The 22548-nt window shown below is 42.4% G+C and overlaps 1 protein-coding gene across 1 annotated transcript; it reads right to left on the minus strand.

The window, feature by feature from the left end:
- Window positions 1-80: 80 nt before the first annotated feature.
- Window positions 81-13670, minus strand: MLN (motilin). The gene is made up of 5 exons (XM_072641784.1): window positions 13500-13670; window positions 7589-7713; window positions 4576-4692; window positions 1170-1278; window positions 81-253 (listed from the first exon to the last, which is right to left on the minus strand). The coding sequence occupies exons 1-5, from the start codon at window positions 13558-13560 to the stop codon at window positions 246-248; spliced, it is 420 nt and encodes a 139-aa protein (XP_072497885.1). The 5' UTR covers window positions 13561-13670; the 3' UTR covers window positions 81-245.
- Between the last annotated feature and the right edge of the window lie 8878 nt (window positions 13671-22548).

Below are 22548 nucleotides of genomic sequence, written 5' to 3' on the forward strand. Positions count from 1 at the left end.
CTCTCTCAGTATCTTTTTTTTTTTTTAATGAGATGTAGATTTACCTTGTGGAAATGAAAGAATTTCAGATAAAAGCATCATTTCCTTAAATTTTACACTTTATTCAATGAAGTGAGGCTTGTTTTTGATTCTTGTGTTTTCTTCTGAAATTGAAATCCAGGAGTGGGTCAGGCACCTGTCCACAGCTTCATTGTCAGGTTTCTAGAACATAGAGTTTTGTCCATATTCTTCTGTGGCAGAGCCCATCAGTTCACTGCAGAGGGAAGCAAGAGAAATTTGTTGACTGTTCTGCCCGCCTGTCCTAGGAGGAAAAACTCCCAAATCTTAAAACATTAAAAAAAAAACAAAACAAAAAACCAACCCAGGAGCAAGGTCTGGCAGTCTCCAAGTCTAGTTAAAGAGATAGGAACTAGGCTTTAGGAGATGACACCTAAGTCCTCCCTCTTAGAAGTCTTTATAGCCTGGGGGAAGTTATTCAGCCTCTCAGTTTCTCCATCTCTAACCATTCTTCTTCCAGGGACTGTGAAAATTCGTTAGTCAAATGATATCTGGTGCCTGGAACTTTAACCCGAATCGTGCCCTGAACTTCTGTAAGCCCAAATGGAATCCAAAGTTTTGATTTTCAGAAGGGTGGGATAATACAGACTTTCCTATCAAAATTCAGGCAACAGTCAGACCTCCAGGAAATCACCTAGACCTGGTTTTGCTTAGTTTAAAGAAATGAAAAAATGATTGAACTAGGGGGAGGGCTGTGAGATTGGCATGTTCATTTTAGCTCTTCTCCCCTTGCCTGCCTCCATCTCTCCCCTCAAACCCACCCCCACCCCCCACCCCCCAGCATAAGAAGGCACAGAAATGGCGACAGAGACACTGAAGCTGGGGCTTGGGTGCTTAAGGGCTTGAGAATCCTGCTTGAGCAACTGTCAGCAACAATCATTTGCTTGCAGTGGCCTGTTATTAGGCTCCCCTTGGAGATGAGGGTGCCCGGGCTGAAGGAAGACAGCTTAATGTTCTTAAGTGTAAAGCAGAAAAACAAATTGCAGTCTGTAAGCGGAGCAAACCCAGCTCGGCTGGTGCTTCTGGAATATAAATACCCAAGCAGCCCTGACGGGGAGGAGGCGGAGGGGCGGGAGGACAGGAACTGAGACTCAGAAACTCAGAATCCTTACCGTTCTGGGTGGACAGCAACACCTCAGTCAGAAGCTCTTCTAGGACGCCCCGATATTTTTCCAGCTGCCTGGAGTTCATCCTTATTCCAATTTCTACAGGAGCAGTCAGCTGTGAAATAAGGCAGAGTTAACAAGAAAAGAATATGCACAGAGAGAGTGGTTAACCCCTGGGTGCCCTACAGGTAGAAGAAGGGATTGGCTCTAGGGAACTAGGCATATCTTCCTCCTTTACTTTAGGGCTTTCTCTGTGCTGCTGCCTGTTTCTAGGTAGCCACTCTTTCTGTAGCCATGGGGATAGCTAGGAATTGAAGAGCCCCTTTAGTACTGTGTTTTTAAACTAGGGTGCCAGACTCACTGGCACACTGCCTAGGGGTACAGCAGAGAAACTACTCTGTTGATTTTACTAACAGGATAAACAAACCTCCTTTGGTGGCAGATGATTTTGTGTGTGTGTGTGTGTGTGTGTGTGTGTGTGTGTGTGTGTGTGTGTGTGTGTGTGTGCGTGTGCGTGTGCGTGTGCGCGTGCGCGTGTGCGTGTGCGCGTGCCTGCCTCCCTACCTCCCATGTAGGGAAAGGAGCTGAAGCTGGAGGGAGCTGAGCCTTGAGTTTCCCACAGAGATGCAACATGAGCTCTGTGAACTTATTTGGGGAGAGGCTGTGCTCTCAAGAGGCCCAGAAATTAGGAGAGATGCAGCCTTGGAGAATCACACAAGTGGAGCCCTGGCAGGCCCTGGGCTGAGGAGTGATCAGAAGTGAGACTGACAGGTTTAAAGCAGAAAGGCTGATGTGCAAATCTGGCCCCAACAGCAGGGGAGGATTGTACAGAAGGGAGGGGGCTAAGCTTTAAAATCAGGGATGTAATAGACTCCAACTTGCAAAACCATAAAATGTCAGAACGAGAAGGGACTTTAGAATGTATTAAATATAACAGAGAATGCTGGAGCTGGAAGGGACCTCAGATACCATCTAGTCCAACCTTATCATTTTATAAGTGAGGAAACTGAGGCCTAGAAAAATGAGAAATGGGAGAATTTGTGGGTAGAGCCCCTGAAGAAAAAAGATGCTATTTTCGATGATTCTTGTGGGCTTGGATTTGTCTGGCTTAGAATCATAGAATCTCAGGGCTGGGAGGGACCTCAAAGACCACCTGTCTCTTTCAACCTCCTAATTCTACCAAGGATCAAATGGAGACCAAGATTGGGGTGTGACATGCCCGAGGTAAAACAACAAATTAGTGGCAGGGCCAGGACTAGAAAGAGCAGGGCTATTTCTATTATGCTATGATGCATGCTTCTCTTGTGCTGAACTGAGTTGGTCTCACAGCTCTACAGGGAAGGACTTATGTCCCCAAGAGGCAGTGCTGAGATTCAGAAGGTTCTCCTAATTCCTTGAGAGGACTCCCCTGAGAGAGCTTCTGCAGCCTAAGCCTATCAGTCCTCATTTCCCATTTCTCACACATTTCCTGGTTACTGGAAGTAGACTTGAGGTGTGCCACATGCATCATCCAGAATGTGGGATTAATAGATGGCAGTAGAAGGCAATTACTTCCAGGACTTTTATTTTACACTGGCCTCCTGCCACAGTTAGTTAGATTGTCAGAGCAGTTATAACATGGTGCAATGGAGAGGGTACTGGACTGGAAGTCAGTACTAATTTGCTGTGTAACCTCGAGCAACTCATCCCCCCTCTCTGAACCTCAGTTTCTTCCCTTATAAAATTAAAACATTGTGCTAGATGATTTCAAAGGTTCCTTCTAGCTCTGACACTCCTTGATTCTCAGGCAGTTTGACCTTTGTTCATATCTGTCAGATTACAACAACTTATTCTCATAGGAAGAGAGTAATATAGTGAAAAACATATTGGCCTGGGAATCTAGCCAGAGTCAGGAAATATCGCTCCTAGTCCTGGTTCTTCCAATGACAGGCTATGTGGTTTTGTCCAAGGTACTTCAACCCCTTAGCCCTCAGTTTCCTCTTCTGTCAAATGGTCACCAAACTAACGTTTGGCTCACTAAGATCCTTCTAGTTCTGACATTTTGTGATTCTCAACCAGAGACTCAAATGGCCCAGACTCTTGCCGCTCAATAGCTATCTTACTGGATTTTTACTCAGAAGGTATTTGACGTAGTGGAGAAAAGCATTAGACTGGAAATTAGAGGCCTGTGCTTGAATACCTCTGTTAGTACAATAGTAACTGTCTATCTTCTGTGTTCTAGACTGGGATTTGATTAATTCCCTGTAGAGGAAGGAATGACAACCATATTTGGGAAGCAGTGGAGAATGCTGGAGCTGGAGTCCGAGGGCCTTGAATTTGAGTTCTGCCTCTACCATTTGCTGGTATTGTGTAAGCTGGTTGGGGCAAATCACTTAATCTCTCTGGGCCTCAATGGTTTCCTTCTTGTAAAATGAGGGATTTTGGACTAGATGACCTCAAAGATCTTTTCCTGAAACTGAGTATGTTAGCTTGGAGAAAAGAAGACTTGGAGGTCATATGATATCTATTTTCAAGTATTGGAGGACCTGTTGCATGGAGGAGGGATTAGACTGGTTCTGTCTGGTCCCAGAAGGCAGAATTCTGTGCAGTGGGTAAAAGTTACAAAGAGGCTAATTTTGACTTGAAGTCAGGAAAAACTTCTGAACACTAAAAAGTACATCAAAATGAAATGATCATTTGTCAGGTTGTTGTAGAAGCATTCTTTTTTTGTGGGGGATGGGTTGGACTAGATAGTTGTCTGAGGTCCCTAACAACTCTGAAATTCTGTGGTTCTTTGATTCCACCTCTAAATTCAGAGCCCTTCCTGTGTGACTTTGAGCAAGTCACTGAATGTCTCTGGGCTACAGTTTCATCATCCGTAAAATAAGGGAGTTGGACTCTGAGGTTCATCTTTAAAGCCTATGAATTGGTATGTGTTCGTCCTTCGTTGCCGAAGAAGACCATGTCATCAGAGAAATGATGACATGACTTGCACTTGACTTTGTTTTGAGTGAGGGAGAGCTGGGCAGGTCACCAGCCTCACTTCTCCTCCAGAGCCATCTGAATCCAGTGACCAGATATTCATCAGGATGACTGGAGATGGCCCAGGATGAGGCAGTTGGGATTAAGTGACTTGCCCAAGGTCACACAGCTAGTGAGTATCAAGTGTCTGAGGTGAGATTTGAACTCAGGTCCTCCTGACTCCTGCACTGGTGCTCTATCCACTGCACTGCCTAGCTGTCCCCTATGAATTGGTACTTCAAGCATAAAGTACTAGACCAGGAGAATAACATTTCTCTGACTGACTCAATTGGTTAGTTTGTACCCCCAAAGCCAAATTTCTGTTCCCCAGTTGTTGTCATCTTTAGTCTTCCCTACCTTAGAGATCCATCCCTTCTCATGAACGAGGCTGATCTCTGGACCTGATTCTTACCTTGACCATTTCATTCTCTTTTTCCTTCTTGAAGTCCACGAGAGCCAAAGGATCCCCCTCCTCTGATCTCTGCTGCACACTCAGAGATTTCTTTTGTCCTCTATTCCTTTCCTTTTCCTGCAGGAGGCACAACAGAGCATAGCATTAGACTCACCCCTCCTTACCCTCAGCCCCTCTTCATGTCCTGTCATCTCCAACCACTCACTGCCCAGTGGCTGCCTCTAGCACAGGTCTCCCTTGGGCTATTGGGCTACTGCAGAATGTGTAGTCAGCTCAGGAGCTGGGGAGAGGGGAAGCACCGCCCCATCCCACCACCCTAGCCACCCTCCAGGCATCCTGGGTGGGGACAATGCCAAAGTCTAGCTGAGCAGCCAAGATGTGCTGGAACACTGTTCACTTCTACTTAATGCATTGCGCTCTGATTGTTGTTGTTAATTAAGTTAAAATGCTTAAAATAATTGTCGCCCTTCGTGCATATTAAGTAGAAAAAAATGTGTTTTGAGCAAAGAACCTATAAAGATCAGGAGAAAGACGGAGCAGCCTGTGTGGGAGCTTGAGGGGGGAGGGGAGGTGGCCCATGTGTGCCGAGGCCCTGGGAGGTGATTTATAAGAGCCAAGACAGAGAGATGAATTATAGAGGAAGGAGATTGCAGCTTCTTCATAAAATTCCCTGCGCCTTGCAATTACGAGGAGAAAAACCGTAGAGCAGATTAGTGTAAAGTGTCCTTTAGTTGCCGTTTTGCTATTTTATGTTCTACTGAGTTTGACTGTTTCAGTCCAGCCCCAAATCTTGCATGGTGTCCTTCTCCCAAGGTCCCTGAGCATTGTAGATCAGATACATCCCAGCCTTTTATAATTTCTTTGGTTTCTCTAATGACACTCTTAGGATTCCTCTCTAGGCATGTCTTTAGATGTGTCTATTCCAGTGCAATTGATCTACCCTTCAGTAGAGTACGCTAACATTTGTTATGACAGTGCCTTAAAAAAGTCATCTGAGCTCCTCCTCTCCATCTTCATTCCTCCCCAAAAGAAGGGCTTTGAATGCCACCTCAAAGAGCTGCTGTTTCATCTGGGATCCGCAGAATGTCCTGCCTTTCTTTCTGCTTGTACTTTCCATATCACACATGCCACAAGGGAGATTCGGGCAAGGAGGCAGGCCTCTGTGGCACCAATGGATTTTGTGTGTTTATTTTTCTGTGTTGGAGCCTCAGGCTCCGTCGGGAAGAGGGCTAGGGACATGGTGAGGAAATGAGATGTGTTATGTGAGTTTCATTCCAGCAGCTCCTTAGGTTACCAGATTAAGGGAGCTCAAGGAGCTGCCTACAAGTGTCACCCAACAGGATCTCAATCCAAGAGTTTGGGGAAATGGGAAGGAAGAGATGAGAAGGTGTGCGAGACAGTATGCTCTCCTAGGCCCTGGGGTTAGACTCAAGAGACTGTATTAATAAAGTCTTGACTCTGCTACTTATTACTGACGTATTTCCTTGGGCAAGTCACTTGTACGATGAGAAGATCACTGGCTCTGAATTCAGAAGACCTGGTTTTAAATCCCTCCTAACAATACCTTGGATTAGTCAACTTCCCCATCCCCAGTCCTCAGTTTCCTTATCTGTAAAATGAATGGGTTGGACTAGATCAACTCCAAGTTCCCTTACAGCTCCAGATCTATGATCCAACCTCTAAGAGCCTCAGTTTCCTCATTTGTAAAATGAGGATGATAATATTTATTATACTGCTTCCCTCACAGTGTTATTATAAAAATTGCTTTGTGCTACCTTCTTCCCCCCATTTTTAAAACTCTGGACTTGTGACTTTTATCAACTCTCCACATGGAAATTCCTTCCACTGATTTCACCCACTCCTCTATAACTTAGGGTCTTAGAGAGCTGCCTGGGACACACTGAGTGAGAGGGAGATGGCTGGTTCGTGTCATACAGAGAACTTGACCTCGTCTTCTGACTCCAATCTATCACCTATTCTATAATGCCCTTTGCAGTCTTTAAAAATGCTCTGTAAACATGTGTTGCTCCTATCATATGGTATTCTCTTCCTTAGGTAGGGCCTGTTGTCTTATTTTCATCTGATCTGCCCTGATTGCTTTGGGTTTGGTAGATATGAAGCAGCCCTACTATTTCTGGAGACATTAGGAAGCTCTTTCCCTTTTCTGTGTCTGTGATTTTTCACACAACATTTTCCTAGTCTAGAATGCCATTCCATCACCTACCCATGCATGCATGTCCTGCTTCTTACTACTTTGGGAATGATCTCTCCATCCTATGAACTCTTATTTTCCCTACTAACTGTGTTACCACTCCCTTGGAATTTATTGGACATTGTCACTTAGTGTTTCCCTGAGTTTTCTGTCTTGTCTCCCCAGTAGATTGTAAGGTCCTTGAGAGCAGGAGATTTGTTCTGTGTTTCCTCACATCCTTCTACAGTGCCAGGTACGTACTAGATGCTCAGAAAATAGTGGCTAAATTATTTATATTTTCCTCCAGAGGATGGGTAGGACAGAAAAGGGTGAAAAATCACATTTTTCATACCTTATCAACAGCACTAGTGCAAGATTTAGTCAACAAATCAACAAGAATTTTGGGGTGATCTGTTTCATTTACTCATATTCTTCTTCCCTCTTATTGGCATGGGCAATTCAAAGAAGAGAACATTGAGGTATCTCTGCTATATATAGGGAAGGTCAGAGGTGTATCAGAGCCAGCTCTCCCTAGCTTGAAAAAGCCAATTGTTAAATTTTTAGTGTCAGCATTTACCACTCAGAAAATGCTACCAGTCAGGGTTCGATTTATTGTTCTGTTGATTGGCTAGACTTGTCAAGACTTAAAAATATGATGGAGAAAATGTTAATAATGCAGATTAAACTAAAAAGTGTGTCAAGCTTAGTATGCCCCCCTCCCGGGGGGGGGGGTGGCGGAGGCTACAACCTTTTAGCCTTCAGTAAGGGCTAAAAGTTGTCTTAAACCAAACCAAGGGAAACGAACAACACACCCAAGTTTACCTGCATTCTCTGGACGTCACTGTACGTGAAAAGGGGGACAAAGCCTTCTGTCTGAGCAGCGAGCATGGTTGCTATGTATATCACAAGCATAGTTGCCACAATCTTCCTGGACACCATCCTGGAGACTGGAAACGACAAAGGGAACTGGTCATGACACACAGGAGTGGCAAGGAAGACTCAATTTAGCTCCTTTACAACTTACAATGTATTCCTTACAACTACTCTCTGAGTTAGATAGCACAAAGTATTATTTTGTACCCATCTTACAGATGAGGAAACTGAGACTCAGTGAGGTGAAAAGTCTCATTCATAGGTTCATAAATTGAGAGTTAAAGGGACCTTGGAGAGATCTAGTCCACCCCATTAATTTTACAGATAAGGGAACAGGTCCAGAAAGGTTGGGTGACTAGCCCATGGTCACATACAAATAAGTGGAAGAGTCATGATTTATAACCTAGATCTTCTGACTCCGAAGTCCAGCACTTTTCTCATTATACCACCCAGCTTTTCTGAGAGGGATGGAAAGATCATTGGATGAAGAGGCAGATGACTTGGTTCAATCCCCATTCCCTTGTTAGTGGTGTGGCTTTGGAACCTTCCTTCCTTGGGTCTTAGCAGCCTCATTTTAAAAATAAGGATAGTGGGGCAGCTAGGTGGTGCAGGGTAAATAGAGCACTGACCCTGGAGCCAGGAGGACCTGGGTCCAAATTTGATCTCAGACATTTGACACTTACTAGCTGTGTGACCTTGGGAAAGTCACTTAACCCCAATTGCCTTGCCCAAGTAACCCCCTCTAAACATAAGTATAGTACTTTTCCTGCCTCCAGACATGAGTCTGGACTAGTTGTATTTGTTCCAACTTTGAGAGCTATGAAAACCATCCAAAGACTTTGGGGTAAATGTACCATAGCTTAACAAAAACTAAAGGACAGCCTTTCTGACTCTCTCTCTCTCTCTCTCTCTCTCTCTCTCTCTCTCTCTCTCTCTCTCTGACTATCCTCTATGGCAGCCTTCTGTGTGTTGGTTGCAGCTCAGGGTAACAGTGGATAGAACACAGAGAGGCAGAAAGCCTGAGTTTTGGTCCAGGTTTTCCCAATACTTTGGAATGTGTCCTTGTTTAGATCAATTTCATTCTCAAGCCTCTGTCATATGAAGTGGTTGAAGTAGACAATTTCTAAGATCTTTTGTTCAATGATTTTATCCATTGAAGAGTGGATGAAATTTCCCCCTCCCTCTGATTTCTGTAAAGCCTGATGATAAACCAGATCAGAATGAGCAACACTCCTGAGTACCTCCTGTATCAGATTAAAATGTAATTGAGAGATATTTAACAAAATAAAAAAAAATAAATAGAAGATAAATAATGTTAATTTTGATCTTCTAAGTCAGTATGAGGTCTGCAGGGATGTATGGTCTAGTGGTCATATGTGAGTTTGATACACCGTTGTAAAAACCCTCCACTGGACTAATATTTCCTTGCCCAGCTTCCACTATGCCCCATCTGGCTGGGTTAGTTAAAGCAGGAGAATGTACTAGATGACCCCTCAAGACCTCTTCCAGGTTTAAGATTCTTCCTATTGTGACAACATTTACTGTCAGATGGTATAGGCTGGGTCAGGGCTCACTGGGCATTAGGAAGAAATGACCCACAGCCCAGGGCAACCATCTGCCTGACTCATGAAAGATCCAGATGGAATTGACAGCAGTGATTCCCTCCAGAGAGAAAATTCAGAGTGTTCCCCCAGGCCCACTCAGATGGATGCCAAGGGCTGCTGCCCAGAAAAGCATTCAGGAGCCCGAGGTGGGAAACCCTTTCACTTTGGTGGGGGCAAAGCATTGGAGCCGAAATGAGCATTTTCTCAGCATGTGCGTTTCTGAGCCTCCGTTTGGCAGTCATCCAGAAACAGCAGTGCTGGCAAAAACTCCCTTCAAGCAACTGGGATTCCTTAGAGCCCTGCAAATGCATGGCAAAGTATCAGCATGGATGGATGTGGTTCTACCTGAGCTCTGGGGAGAGGGACTCCTTAGGCTGAAGACACTCCCTATTGCTAGTAACGAAGTTACGACTCCGCTGGGGATGAGAAACTCCCTTGCACTTTAGCCTGACAAAGCTATGGCGACAGTGGTAGGTTGTTGGGGTCCATTCCTTTGCCTGCAGATGCTTTTATTGCTAGAGTGTGGGATGAGACCAAAGAAAGGATTATCAGACCTACAGGGTCCAGGAAGGCCTTCCAAGTTACAAAGCCTTGCTGGATGCTTTCCCTAAGTTAATTCTTTACATTGACATATCACTTTATATGTAGTTATCTTGGATCAGTCTCTTATAATTAAAAAGTGATTTCACATCCATGATTCCATTACAATTCTGCAAAGTCAGCACTGAAGCTCAGCTTTTACAGAGGGAGAAGTCAAGACTGACAATGGGGAAGTGGAAGGGTCTCCCTCCCTCAGGAGGGAGAAGCTATGTGATATAGTGGGAAAAATGCTGATGGTGTGATATCAAAAGCCATGCATCTGCATCTCTGCTTGAGCAGTTATTAACTGTATGATCTTGGACAAGCTATTTCTCTGATTCTTAATTTCTACATATGCAAAATACGGTACTATCTACTAGTTACTATGAGTAAAGCTCTTTGTAAAATATTAGAACTATATCAATCAATAAATAAATATTAAACCTCTGCAAATATGAGTCATTATTGTTATTATACCCGTGCAGGAGTCAGGAGGACCTGAGTTCAAATCTCATCTCACACACTTGACACTCACTAGCTGTGTGACCTTGAGCAAGTCACTTAACCCCAATTGCCTCATCCTGGGTCATCTCCAGTCATCCTGATGAATATCTGGTCACTGGATTCAGATGGCTCAGAAGGAGAAAGTGAGGCTGGTGACCTGCACAGCCCTCCTCACTCAAAACAAAGTCAAGTACAAGTCATGTCATTATTTCTCTGATGGCATGGTCTTTTTTGGCAATGAAGGACGAACACACACACACATTATTATTATTATTATTCAAAGCCATACAATAAGTCAGTGAGAGCTAGGATTTGGTGGACCTGGAGTCCACTACAGCATATATCCTCTTTTGTCTTTCCCTGGCAGAGATGAGGATAAACCTGAAGACTTGCTTATTTGGGAGGGTCTCTAGTACAAAACCCCTGAGCCCTATGGACTTGTAGAGTCTAATCTCAATGATCCCTCAAGGTATCCTCTTGTTAGAGGCTAGCTGCATCACTCAGTACCAGAAAGGCGCTGATGTCTTTTACCACTCTTTGGTTACTTCTTACCAGGGGCAGCTCAGGGACTTGAAGCACAAGACCTCCAAATAAGTTGGGAGTGGCCAGAGTGGGGAGAAAGGTAGGAGTAAGTGGATCTTAGACACAGACTTAGTAGAGAAGAGGAGTAATTACACTATATCTAGGGTGATCTCTCTCCCCCTGACCATTATATCTAAGGCCAATTCTCTCCCTCTGGCTGTACCAGATAAGGAACTTCAGTAGGCTAGACCCTGACCTGTCTCTATTGGCTCCAAGCTCTTGTTTAATACAGATTTTGTAATAAAGGAAAACTTTGCATCTGTCTATGCTGGTATTCAAGGCTTTTCTGCACATAAAATATCATCCTTGCATGTGAAAGAAAATATCCAAAGGTTGCAAATTGTGCTTCTTAATCTTGGCCTGATAACTCATAAATTTGAATCCATCTACAGACGCTAGACACCCATTCTTCTACTTCTGTCTTTCTGCTACGATCTGTCTCAGTCAGTCAGTTAAGCACTTATTCTGTGCTTGGAACTGTGCTAGGTACTAGGGATAAGAAAGGCAAAAAAAAAATGGTCCTTTGTCTCAAGAAACTCATATTGTAATACAAGAAACAATTTGAAAACAACTATGTGCATATAAAAGCCATACAGTGTAAATTGGGGATAATTTTTAGAGAGGGGGTACTATTCTCTCCTAACAATTATAATAATATCAATAGGGACTGGACCTGTGATTCTGTTGGTATAAGGAATTCCCGAGTAGGGAAACTCCCTTTACCAATGATGGTTCACTTCTCTGCAACTTATAGCCTTAAAGAACTGCAAGAATTACATCGTTAATAGATTAAGTGACCTGCCCTGGGATACACAGTATGTGTCAGGGGTAATGCTTGAACTCAGGTCTTCCTGATTCTGAGGTTGGCTTTCTATCCGCTATAATAATCTTCTAGAATAATAATGATGACTCACATATCTGTAGTGCCTTAAGACTAAGAAAGCTCTGTCCTCATAATTCTGTGAGGTAGATGGGGAAAATATTATATATCCCCATTTTACAGATGAGAACATGAGACAGGGAGAATTGCCTATAGTTAGGTAGATAGTAAATAGAAGATACAAACCTAGTTCTTTTGACCCCAAGTCTAGGGCTTTTTCCATTACCTCATAGCCACTTCCCAGGCTTAATGTTGAAACCTCCTGAGCAAGACTATTGAAAATTCAAATTGTTATCCACTCTCAAAAGCCAGCTGAGCCCCCAGGAAGCCCCCACAGCAAAGGGGATGGTCTCCAGGGAAAAACTATCATCAGAGACATAAAGAGCACTAGAAAGAGAAAAGGGGTGAGCAGAGATCCAGGGGAAAGGGAGATAGAGATTTACTGTTCATTTCCAGCCTTGTCAATATTTTCTACCAAATTCCCTTGGAGCTTAAACATCTACAGATCTTTTACCCATCAGAGATGGAAACTTCACATCCTCTGCATCCCACTGACTCTGCAGAGATGCTCTGATCTAGATCCCCTCTTTGTTCTAGAATTAGCATTTCCTTCACTAGAATCACTTCATGAGAATCAATACAAACTTTAAATAAGAATGAGCTAAACCCAGTTGCCACTCATCTTCTTTATCCAACCGGCTGCCAGCATGTAACCCGTGTTCATTTACATTCATTCCTCTTTCCTCAGAGGGGGAAAGAAAGCTCTTTGTGGTACAGTAAAGCGTTAAGTTCTCCGTTCAGAGGAGGGGGATCAGACTTTAATAACACAGCTATGAATTTCCACACTATTCATCTTCCCCAGGATTTCAGGGAGCTTCCTAGCCTTTCTCTCACTCAGCCTCTTAATTCCCCTGTGCTAGAGTGATCTTCCCCTAAACTACATTGTCTCCCAGAGTAAAACTCACTCATGCTTAGTGTGGTGCTGTAGTGACATCCTGGGCTCTTCTTTAAATTTAAGCAATCCTTCCTCATGGGTCAGATTCAGTCTGCTCATGGATGTGACCAAACTGCTTCCTTTTGGGTTGAAATTCCACTTAACTCCTTCATAATTTCTCTTTTGAGTAACTAACCCTTCTGGGGATCTCTACTGTCTCCCTTCTGCCATTCCTTTGAGAATCTAGACTTCTGAGTAAAGAAGACTGATTGCTGTGTCAATACATCTTCTGCCTAAGTTTGAATCAGAGGTCCCACCCCCAAACCCCTTTCCCTTTCTCCCACCCCAGCCTCAGAAGACCTGGATTCAAATCCTGGCTTCATGTAATAGCTATGTGACCTTTAGCAAGTCACTTAACTCAGGGGTTAGCAGCTCTAAATCTGTGACCACATGAGCCTTCACTCTCTGACCACTAAATCTTGGATCAGCCTTCCCCCTTTGACCACTATATCTTGGATCATCATCTCTCCCACCATTCCCCAGTCACAGCTTGGGTGATCTAGCACCCTCTGTTCTGATCACCCCATGCAGCTCTTCTATTCAATGAACCTCTACGATGGTTTCTCTAGCTCTGAATCTCTATACTGTACTTTGAAGTCCAGACCTTACTTAAGAATGGTTCAGGACTACAAGGGTGTAGTTTCTGGCTCAGGTTTTCTCTTTTGTTGTTCCCTAGAGTTCTCTCCTCCCCACTCCCGTTCTGCTTTGTCTACTTACAGAGTGAATGTAGGTTCTGGTTCTTGTCCTTTATTCTTTGACTGGTATGAAGACACCTCATGTATTTATATACAATACCCCCTGCCCTTTGGGGAAACTCCTGACCTTTGTACCTCCCTTTTTGGGCCCAGGAGGTGGGGTAGGAGGAGGTGGGTGGCTGGAATTCTTGGAGCTCATAGAAACAGCTGGTAGTGACAGCTGCTCTAGGGGGTTGCCTTGAATTTCATGGAAGGCCTCTTTTCCAGGAACTAATCAGAGTTAAATTGCAAACCAGAATATACCCAAAGCTCTCATTCTGTAATTCACCCGAAACTTTGCCCTGCTGGTCAGAGAGAGTAAGATGTGTCTCTGTTTACACTGAGTTTGTTTTTGTTTCTTGAATGTAAAATCAGTGAAGGTCTCCAGACAGTCCCTTTCAGAGTTGAATTTACATTAATCATCGATACATTAATGCATCAATACATCAGTACAAGGGAGATGAGGTCTCAACTTGCTCTTGAGCCCATGGGTTCAAACTATCTATCCTCTACACTTACTAAGGGATTCCTATTCTGTGCCTCAATCCTTGCTGTAGACCAGAGGTGTCAAATCTACAGGCTGCAAGCTTCTTCAGCCTAACTCCCAAGTGGTGCCAGAACTCTATTAAAATGTAATTGGGAAGTGTATAACAAAATCAAAGAAAATGCAATATAACATAAATAATGTTAATTCATGGTTTTCTGAGTCGGGATATGGCCTGAAGGGATCCATTTCTATTTGAATATGACCCACAACTACAGGGCTCAAGCAGAGCCAAGATTCTAAATCAGATACTCTAAGAAATACCACATTCTTTTTTTTTTTTTGTTGTTGTTGTTATATGCCACTGTAGGAAATACTCCATGGAGGAGGTTAACTTGGATTTGAAGGATGGGTAGGGTTTGGATGGGTGGAGAAGATTTGGGAGGACATTGGGGATGTAGAGGGAAAGTCATGGGTGAAAGGAATAAACCTGTCATGTGGAAGGGACAAGGAGATCAGCTTGCCTGCGATAGTGGTCATACTCTGCAGAAGCAAGGCTGCCTAGGATGGTTGGGGACTGATTCTAGAAGTTCTTGAAAATCAGGCAGTGAAATTTAACCTTAATATAGTCAGCATTAGGGAACCTCTATAGGTGTTTGAGAAGTGAAATGGCATGATGGCAGTCCTTTAGGAATGTCAACCAGACAGTGGGGTGCAGGATGGACTGAATGAGGAAAGACACTAGAAAGAGGAAGATAATCCTGGTATGAAATAATGGAGGCTAATTGTCTGTAGCTATCTCTATTCTTGAGCAACTAGGTGGTGCAGTGGATAGAACACCAGGCCTGGAGTCAGGAAGACCTGAGTTCAAAACGAACCTCAGATACTTACTAGTTTGTGTGACCCTGGGCAAGTCACTTCATCCTTTTTGCCTCAGTTTCCTCATCTGCAAAATGAGCTGGAGATGTAAATGGCAAACTACTCCAGTATCTTTGCCAAGAAAACCCCAAAAAGGGTTATAAAGAAACCATAAATGAATATAATTAAATGACGAAAACAGTCTACATCCCCATCCCCTGTGTGGTCAGTTTGGCCCTCCACTTCTTTCGGAAAGTCTATAAGACCTTGGTCAAAGGGGACTACCTTCCCATAAATGCCACCTCACACCCTGCCCTTGAGGCCCCTCGCTTTGCCAGATCTTCCTTGCCTTTTGCAGCCCCAAATTTCCAGAGCACCTGGTGTAAAACATTAATAAGCTTTAAATACTCTTCTCACAAAGGCTTAATAACTACACAGAAAACAGATCTCCTCGCCCTCTGTCCATGGTTGGTACCAGCAGGTGGTCTAATAGTAGAGACTTTCTCACACATGCTTGGGTTGGAAAGTTAGAATTAATCTAACATTTATTGGCTGTAATCTCTGGCTCTGTGTGTGTGTGTGTGTGTGTGTGTGTGTGTGTGTGTGTGACTGAGAATTTTCTTTAGAGCAGAAATTCTAGAGTTGGGGTTGAGTATCCTTCACCCTACTCTGTGTCTGGCTTGTTTGACCTTGTAAGTCCTCATTTCCCAAGCATGAAGGTTGTCTTTTCGAATGAGTAAAATCAAATGACTGCCATCCAGTTAGGGAAGGGTATCTAGTGTGCAGAGAGGTATGTAGTGATATCCTGGGCCAAGTGGTACAAATATTGTCTCCTTAATGCTTCCTCTTTGGCGTTCATTCCACCTAATGGAACATCTAATACGTACTAGGTGTAGGAGTCAGTAGAACTCTTGCTTGCAGACAGCTTCTACAAGGCAGGGAACACAATTTAGCACAATTCAAATACAAATCAGAAAATGCTAAATGCATAAGTAATAACAAAATGCCACAAGAGTTCTTGGAAGGGAAGGATTCATTCTATCCAGTATAATCAAAGAAGGCTTCACAAAGGAGTTAAATTCTGAGCTTCTCTTTTGGAGTCTTGAAAAGAAATGCAGTGGAGAGAGAAAAGAGGGAAGTGGAAGCAAGTATTTTAAGGGTCAGAATGATTAAACACTCAGAAACCTTTGCTGTTGTTGGGAAGACAACAGGTAGCCTAGTATGCTCCTGGCTTGAACATAAGGTAAGTAAAAGAAAGATAGTGTGATATAGGACTGGACCAAGATAGATTAGTGACAGGTTGTGAAAGGTCTTCAATGTCAGGTTAAGGAATTTGTTTTTTTATTTTATGGGCAATAGAGTCACTGTAGGGTTTTGAGGAAGGGAGTGACCTGATCCAGTCACTACATTAAGGCTACTCTGGTAGCTGCGTGGAAAAAAAAAAGACTGGAGAAAGGAGAGGATAGATGGATGAATGAATGGATGCAGAGAGAGCAGGTGAGAAGTGATTACTTGTTTTTACAATTAATTTATCTGCTTTCAGTTTTCAACATTCTCTTCCATAAGTTTGAAATTTTTCTCCTCCTCCCTCCCTCCTTCTTCCCCATGACAGCATGCAATCTTATATGGGTTCTACACATATATTCTTATTAAACACATTTTCACATTAGTCATGTTGCATAGAAGGAAGTGATTTCTTTTAAAGCAATAGAAAGAGGTGATGAAGGTGACAACATTGTGAAGGGAAAGGAGGAGTCAGACATGAGAGATTTTTGCTGAAATAGAACATAGAGGAATTAGTTACTATGTATTTACCTTCCAGGACTCAGGGAGGTCAGGACATGTTTTCATATATATGTATGTGTGGATATGTTTTTATATGTATGTATTTCATGTTTACTCATATGTACATGTTGTTTCCCCTGATAAAATATAAACTCACTGAAGGCAGGGACTTCCATTTTTTTCTTTGCATCCCCAACACTCCAATGCTTATTGGTTGGATTATATTAGCTAAGCAGGAGTCCTGCTCTCAAAGCATCTGATCCCTAGGGTCCTTTCAAGCTCTGAAATTCTAGGATTCTGTAATTCCTTCTCTTTCTACCTCAGCTCTAAAACCAGAGTCAGACTGGGCCTTGTTCCAGCAGTCTCTTCGAGGCACATTGTCTGAGAAATTCATGGGCACCTGCAAAGAGACAAACCAGAGACAACTGAAATGAGGGATGCGAAGGATGCTAGTGTAGGAAACAGTAAATAACCTACGATCAATTTTCGGGGTGTGAGTAGCGTTATCATTGGATCTCTTTCATGATTCCGGATTTCTGATTCAAGCAATTTACAGTAATACGGTGTGAGAGCAGCAGTTTGGTGTGGAATGGAGGCAAATCAGGGCCCCAAATGAGAAGTGTCTGTTGTAATGAGACAGGGTAAGGCAGACAAGCTGAAATGCTGGTTATTGAATCAACAAATAGCATTTGTGTGTTAAACTTTCCAGTCAGAAGGTTCTCCCTTGCAGGTATAAGCAGTTCACAGAGTCTGTGTGTTCAGCACTCAGTGACCTTCTCATAATGGGCTCATGGACCCTTGGGAAGAACCTTAGAGGTCATCTTGCCTGACTTATAGAAGGAGCTACTACTTAGGCAAGGTTTGGATAGGGTCAAGAGAGTTACCTTTGTTGAATTATGTGTGAAAACCCTTTGGACTCCCTCTTAGAAAGCCAGTGGGGCCAACTCTTCTCAGAGTGATGTTTTCTTCCCATTTTTCTTTAGTGTAGAGCAATATTTTTAAATGCATAAATAAAACAGAAGATCACAAAGGAAACCAAGCAAAAATAAAGATGTAATGCTTTATCCTTCCAAGTTCACAGACCTTGCTGAAAACTATCCATAGATCCCTTGAAGTCTATGGACCCCAGATTAAGAAACCCTTGAGTTAGAGGATCTCTGAGGCCTCAAGGGACCTTGAGATTCTCTGATGCTAGTGTAGTAGTCTTATTTTACAGATGAGGAAATCAAAGCCCAAAGCAGGGAACGGACTTGCAGAAGGTCATAGAGTGATTCAGAGTCAGATGCAGTCAGAACTAGAAGGCAGGGTTCCTGACTTGCAATCCAGTGTTATTTCTACATATTTCATGTATCTCTTCTAGCCTGGCAGAGTTGTGGTCTTTTTTCATTAATAATAAAAATAAAATGTAAAATATAAAATGAAGGGGGTCAGACCAGACCAGGTAACCTCTAAGATTCCTTCCAGCCCCAAATTTATGACCCCTTGAATAACAATGATGGTGATAGTAACAGATGACATTTTTATAGCACTTTAAGCTTTACAAAGCACTTCCTACACAACAATCCTAGAAAGCAGGCTAGTGAAAGTTTTGTTATCCTCATTTTAATTCATTTTTAATACTTGGATAGATCTGAGATCTCATGGCATGAGTATCACCACCCTCAATGGGTGCAAATAGAAACTCCTCCATGCCTGTTCAGTTCTCTCTCTGATTCTCCATTATTAAATCTTCCACTGGGAGGAGGAATATTCCACCTTCTCAAGGCTCTGGTTCTTTTAATAACCTGAGCTGTCCATCTACATTCTCAATGGGTGATCAGCCTTCATCCTTCTCCAGTTCCTCACATCCTTCCTGAGGTCTTTCACTTCATTCCTCATGTAAAAATCATCATTAGTCATAAGCATTAGCCTCTATGTATCTTTCATTGCCCTTTGAATCACCTGAAATCTTGATTCTTCTAAGTTTTTCTTTATAAGAACATACTCTACAATGGCTTTTCCTTTCATTTCTAGCCTTGTTTCCTCTGAGATCTCGAAAATTGATCCCCAGTGGCTTTCAAATTGTGCTATCCATAGCACAGACTACTTCCATATGTTTTTGAACAAATCTAGATTCTTCACTTTCTTAAATGTCATCTCTACTTTCAATATATAATAAATAATAAAATAGGTGTGCATTTACCTTCCAGGACCCAGAGGAGGTCAGGATATGTTTCTTATATACATACATATATATGTATATATGTGTGTGCATATATATATATAGATAGATGTAAAGATATATATATATTAGTAGATAGATATAGATAGATACAGATATGGATCTGTGTGTGTGTATGTATGTATGTATTTCACATTTGTGCATAGGTGCATGTTGTTTCCCCTGATAAAATGTAAGATCACTGAGGGCAGGGACTTTCAGTTTTTTCTTTGTATCCCCAACAAAAATAAAAAAAAACCCAAAACACTTTTATAGTGTTTAACGTTTACAAAGCACTTTATAAATATTGTCTCATTTTATTCTCACAACCACCTTGGGAGTTAGGTAATATTATTATCTTCATTTTACAGATGAGGAAACTAAACCAGACAAAGCTTAAGTGACTTGCTGAAGGTCATACAGCTAGTTAGGTGTCTGAGGCTAGATTTGAATTTAGGTCTTCTTGTCTAAAGTTCAGTGTTCTAAAGGTGTACCACCTAGTTGAATGACATCTCTCTCTCTCTCTCTCTCTCTCTCTCTCTCTCTCTCTCTCTCTCTCTCTCTCATACTAAGGTGGCAGAATCCAAAGATGAGGCATTTTGGTAGAGTAGAAAGGCATTGATTGGCTCAAGGGTCAGGGGACTTGGGTTCACATACTGCCTCTGATGTTTACCAGCTGTGTGTGATCTTGGCAAATCAATTAATCCATTTGGACCTCAGTTTCCTCATCTGTAAAATGAAGAGGCTAAAATAGATAGCATTCAAGGTACATTTTAATTCTATATGATTATTGGCATTGTTGTTGTAAATGAAAGGAGATCATTATAGGAATGACAACGTATCCGCTCCATTTTACATCTATTTGGGTTTTTCCCCCCTCATGATTTTATCTATAGTTACTTTTGGAGTGATCTAACTTAGTTGGACCTCATACCAGACTCTGTATGTGAATTTTCTTTTCAACTGCTTTTTGCTGTTTTACTTGAACAGTCCTCAATACTTCAGTCATCCTTCTCAATATTTTATAAATGAATTTACTTTCTAGATTAATGTTGCCTTTGGCTGCCATGTCTTTCTGCTTGGCAAGTGGATTGAATACCTACTGAATTAAGAGGTTTGGGGGTTCTTTTGGCCTCCTATATGTGGTGGCTTATGTATTGTTTAAACTTTTTAAAAAAAGTGCTGGTCAGAATCTCTACCTTTATCTCACATTTTTCAGAGTGAACAGTTTATTTAAACAGGTCAGGTTGGAAATGCTATGCTTGTATGCAACGTCTTCTCATCTTTATTCTTTCTCCTAACTTATTTACTTTGACCTTTGCTCTAAACATTCAGTGATGTGACAGCACAGAGGAGATTCTCAAATGGCTGCTGTATCTGTAATCAGTTGTTTCCTATTTGTTAAGACATAAGTGAGTTTCATTTATTATGACTTCATTAGGTGCTCATCATTTTCAGCACTTTCTGATTGTCTTCTTGAGTAAAGTATTCATGGTATATTCATTTGGGAGGGAGCATGATGCACTGGAAGGAATGTTGGATTTAGAGTCAGAAGACTTGGGTTCAGATTCTGGTTCTGCTACTTTACTACCTGTTCAACTTCCAGCAGGCCATTTAACCACTCTAAGATGTCAGTTTCCTTACTTGCAAAATGAAGAGATTGAACTAGATAGCCTCTAAGGTCCCTTTTGGCTCTAAATCTATGATCTTATGTATTGAGGCATCTACATAAACCCATAAATCTGTCTTCTCTCACTTTTTGATCTTGAGTCCTATTTTCCCACTTGATTTTCATGGTCCTCTCCTCTACCCACTGAGGTCATTGATTACCAAGGCATGATTTGGATTGATTTGGAGGATTGATTTGGAGGAACCTATCAAATTCTTCATAGAACTTAGCTCCTTCATGCTTAGCAGTGGATATCAACGTGTAAGCTGCAGTTATCTTCATGGTGGTCCGTTTGCCTTCCTTCATTGCTGGGCAAGATGGCCAGATGATCCAGGGAATTATATTTCTTGTCAACTTTGAGTTCACAATGAAATAAAATATTGGTCACTCAGCAAAGATTGCTTTTTAAGAGCACCAATAAGAAAATTAATGTTTGTAGACAGTCTAAGAACTTCCTTTATCACTGTCCCTGGGAAAGCAAAAAGAGGGCTGCAAAGGGGGCGGTTTTATCTTTTTGTCCATTTCATCAGCTGATGGACAATCTTCTCATCACAAGACTTTTGACTCTGGGCCTCATGAAGCCAAACCAGCCTGACACTGGCTCATGTTCAGTATCACAAAATTGAAAGAGGCCCTAGAGACCCCTGAGTCCAACCTGGACTCAAGTTGTATTCCTTGTACCTGAACAAGCAATACACTTGACACTTCTGCAATATACCTGACACGTGATCATCCAGTCTTTGCTTAAAGATCTCAGGGGTGAGGTGGGGTTAGAAACTACTTCCTGAAGCAGCTTGTTCCACTTTTGAATAACTATATGTTAGGAAGTTTTTCCTTACATCAAGCCTACATTTGACTTTTTGTAACTATTGCCTTTTGAGATTATCCCTTCCATGTGACATCCCTTCAGATGCTTGAAGACAAACATCATTTGCTCCTTCATCCTGATCTAACTGGCTAAAGTATCCCAGTTTCTTCAGCTGAACCTCGTATGGAGCATGAACTTGAGAACTTTTACCACCCTGGTTGCAGCTAGGTGGCACGAGTTCAGATTCAATCTCAGATGTTTATTAGCTACGTGACCCTGAATAAGACACATAACCTGTTTGCCTTGCTCTTCTGAACTACAAAATAGGGATAATAATAGCACTTACCTCTCAAGGTTGTTGTGAGGATTGAATGAGATAATGTTTATAAAAGGACTTAGTACAGTGTCCTGCACGTAGTGGTGCTTAATAAGTTCATCTGCCCTATCCTATCCTTCCTTCCTTCCTTCCTTCCTTCCTTCCTTCCTTCCTTCCTTCCTTCCTTCCTTCCTTCCTTCCTTCCTTCCCTCTTTCCTTCTTTTCCCTCTCTCCCTCCTTTTTTCTTTTCTTCTTTTGCTTCTCTCCTTCCTTCTTTCGTTCTTTCCCTCCTTTCTTCCTTCCCTCATTCCTCCTCTCCTTCCTCCTTTCCTTCCCTCTTTCCTTCTTTTCCCTCTCTCTCTCCTTTTTTCTTTTCTTCTTTTGCTTCTCTCTTTCCTTCTTTCCCTCCTTTTCTTCCTTCCCTCATTCCTCCTCTCCTTTCTTCTTTCCTTCCTCTTTCCTTCTTTTCCCTCTCCTCCTTCCTTCCTTTTTTCTTCTCTTCCTTCTTCCCTCCCTTCCTTCTTTTTTACTTTCTTGCTCCAACCCATTCATGTATTTCTAAAACATTGTGCTCAGGGCTAAAAACAGGAATGCAAGCCGAGTCCAGAAGGAGGGTAACTCCTCATTCCTAGAAGCCTGACTGCTCTTCACGCATCCTAAGATCAAAACCTTTCTGCTCTGGCAGGACTGGCCCAAGCTTGTACTCTGTTTTGGAATCTTTTGTGGGCTTAGGTTGAGCCTCGGGGAAGTTCAGCGATTTGCTGTGGCCACATAGCAAACGAGGGAACCAAAACTCAAACCCAGGCCTTTGGGCTTGTACGTTAGTGCTCTTTCCAAGCCACCTGAGGCTTTTGTGGAACTTTGCTGTTCTTTCTGCTTTCGAGCTGCTGACATGTCCATCTTTTTTAGGTC

This window comes from Notamacropus eugenii, chromosome 2 (assembly GCF_028372415.1).
Source record: "Notamacropus eugenii isolate mMacEug1 chromosome 2, mMacEug1.pri_v2, whole genome shotgun sequence".
Classification (NCBI taxonomy): domain Eukaryota; kingdom Metazoa; phylum Chordata; class Mammalia; order Diprotodontia; family Macropodidae; genus Notamacropus; species Notamacropus eugenii.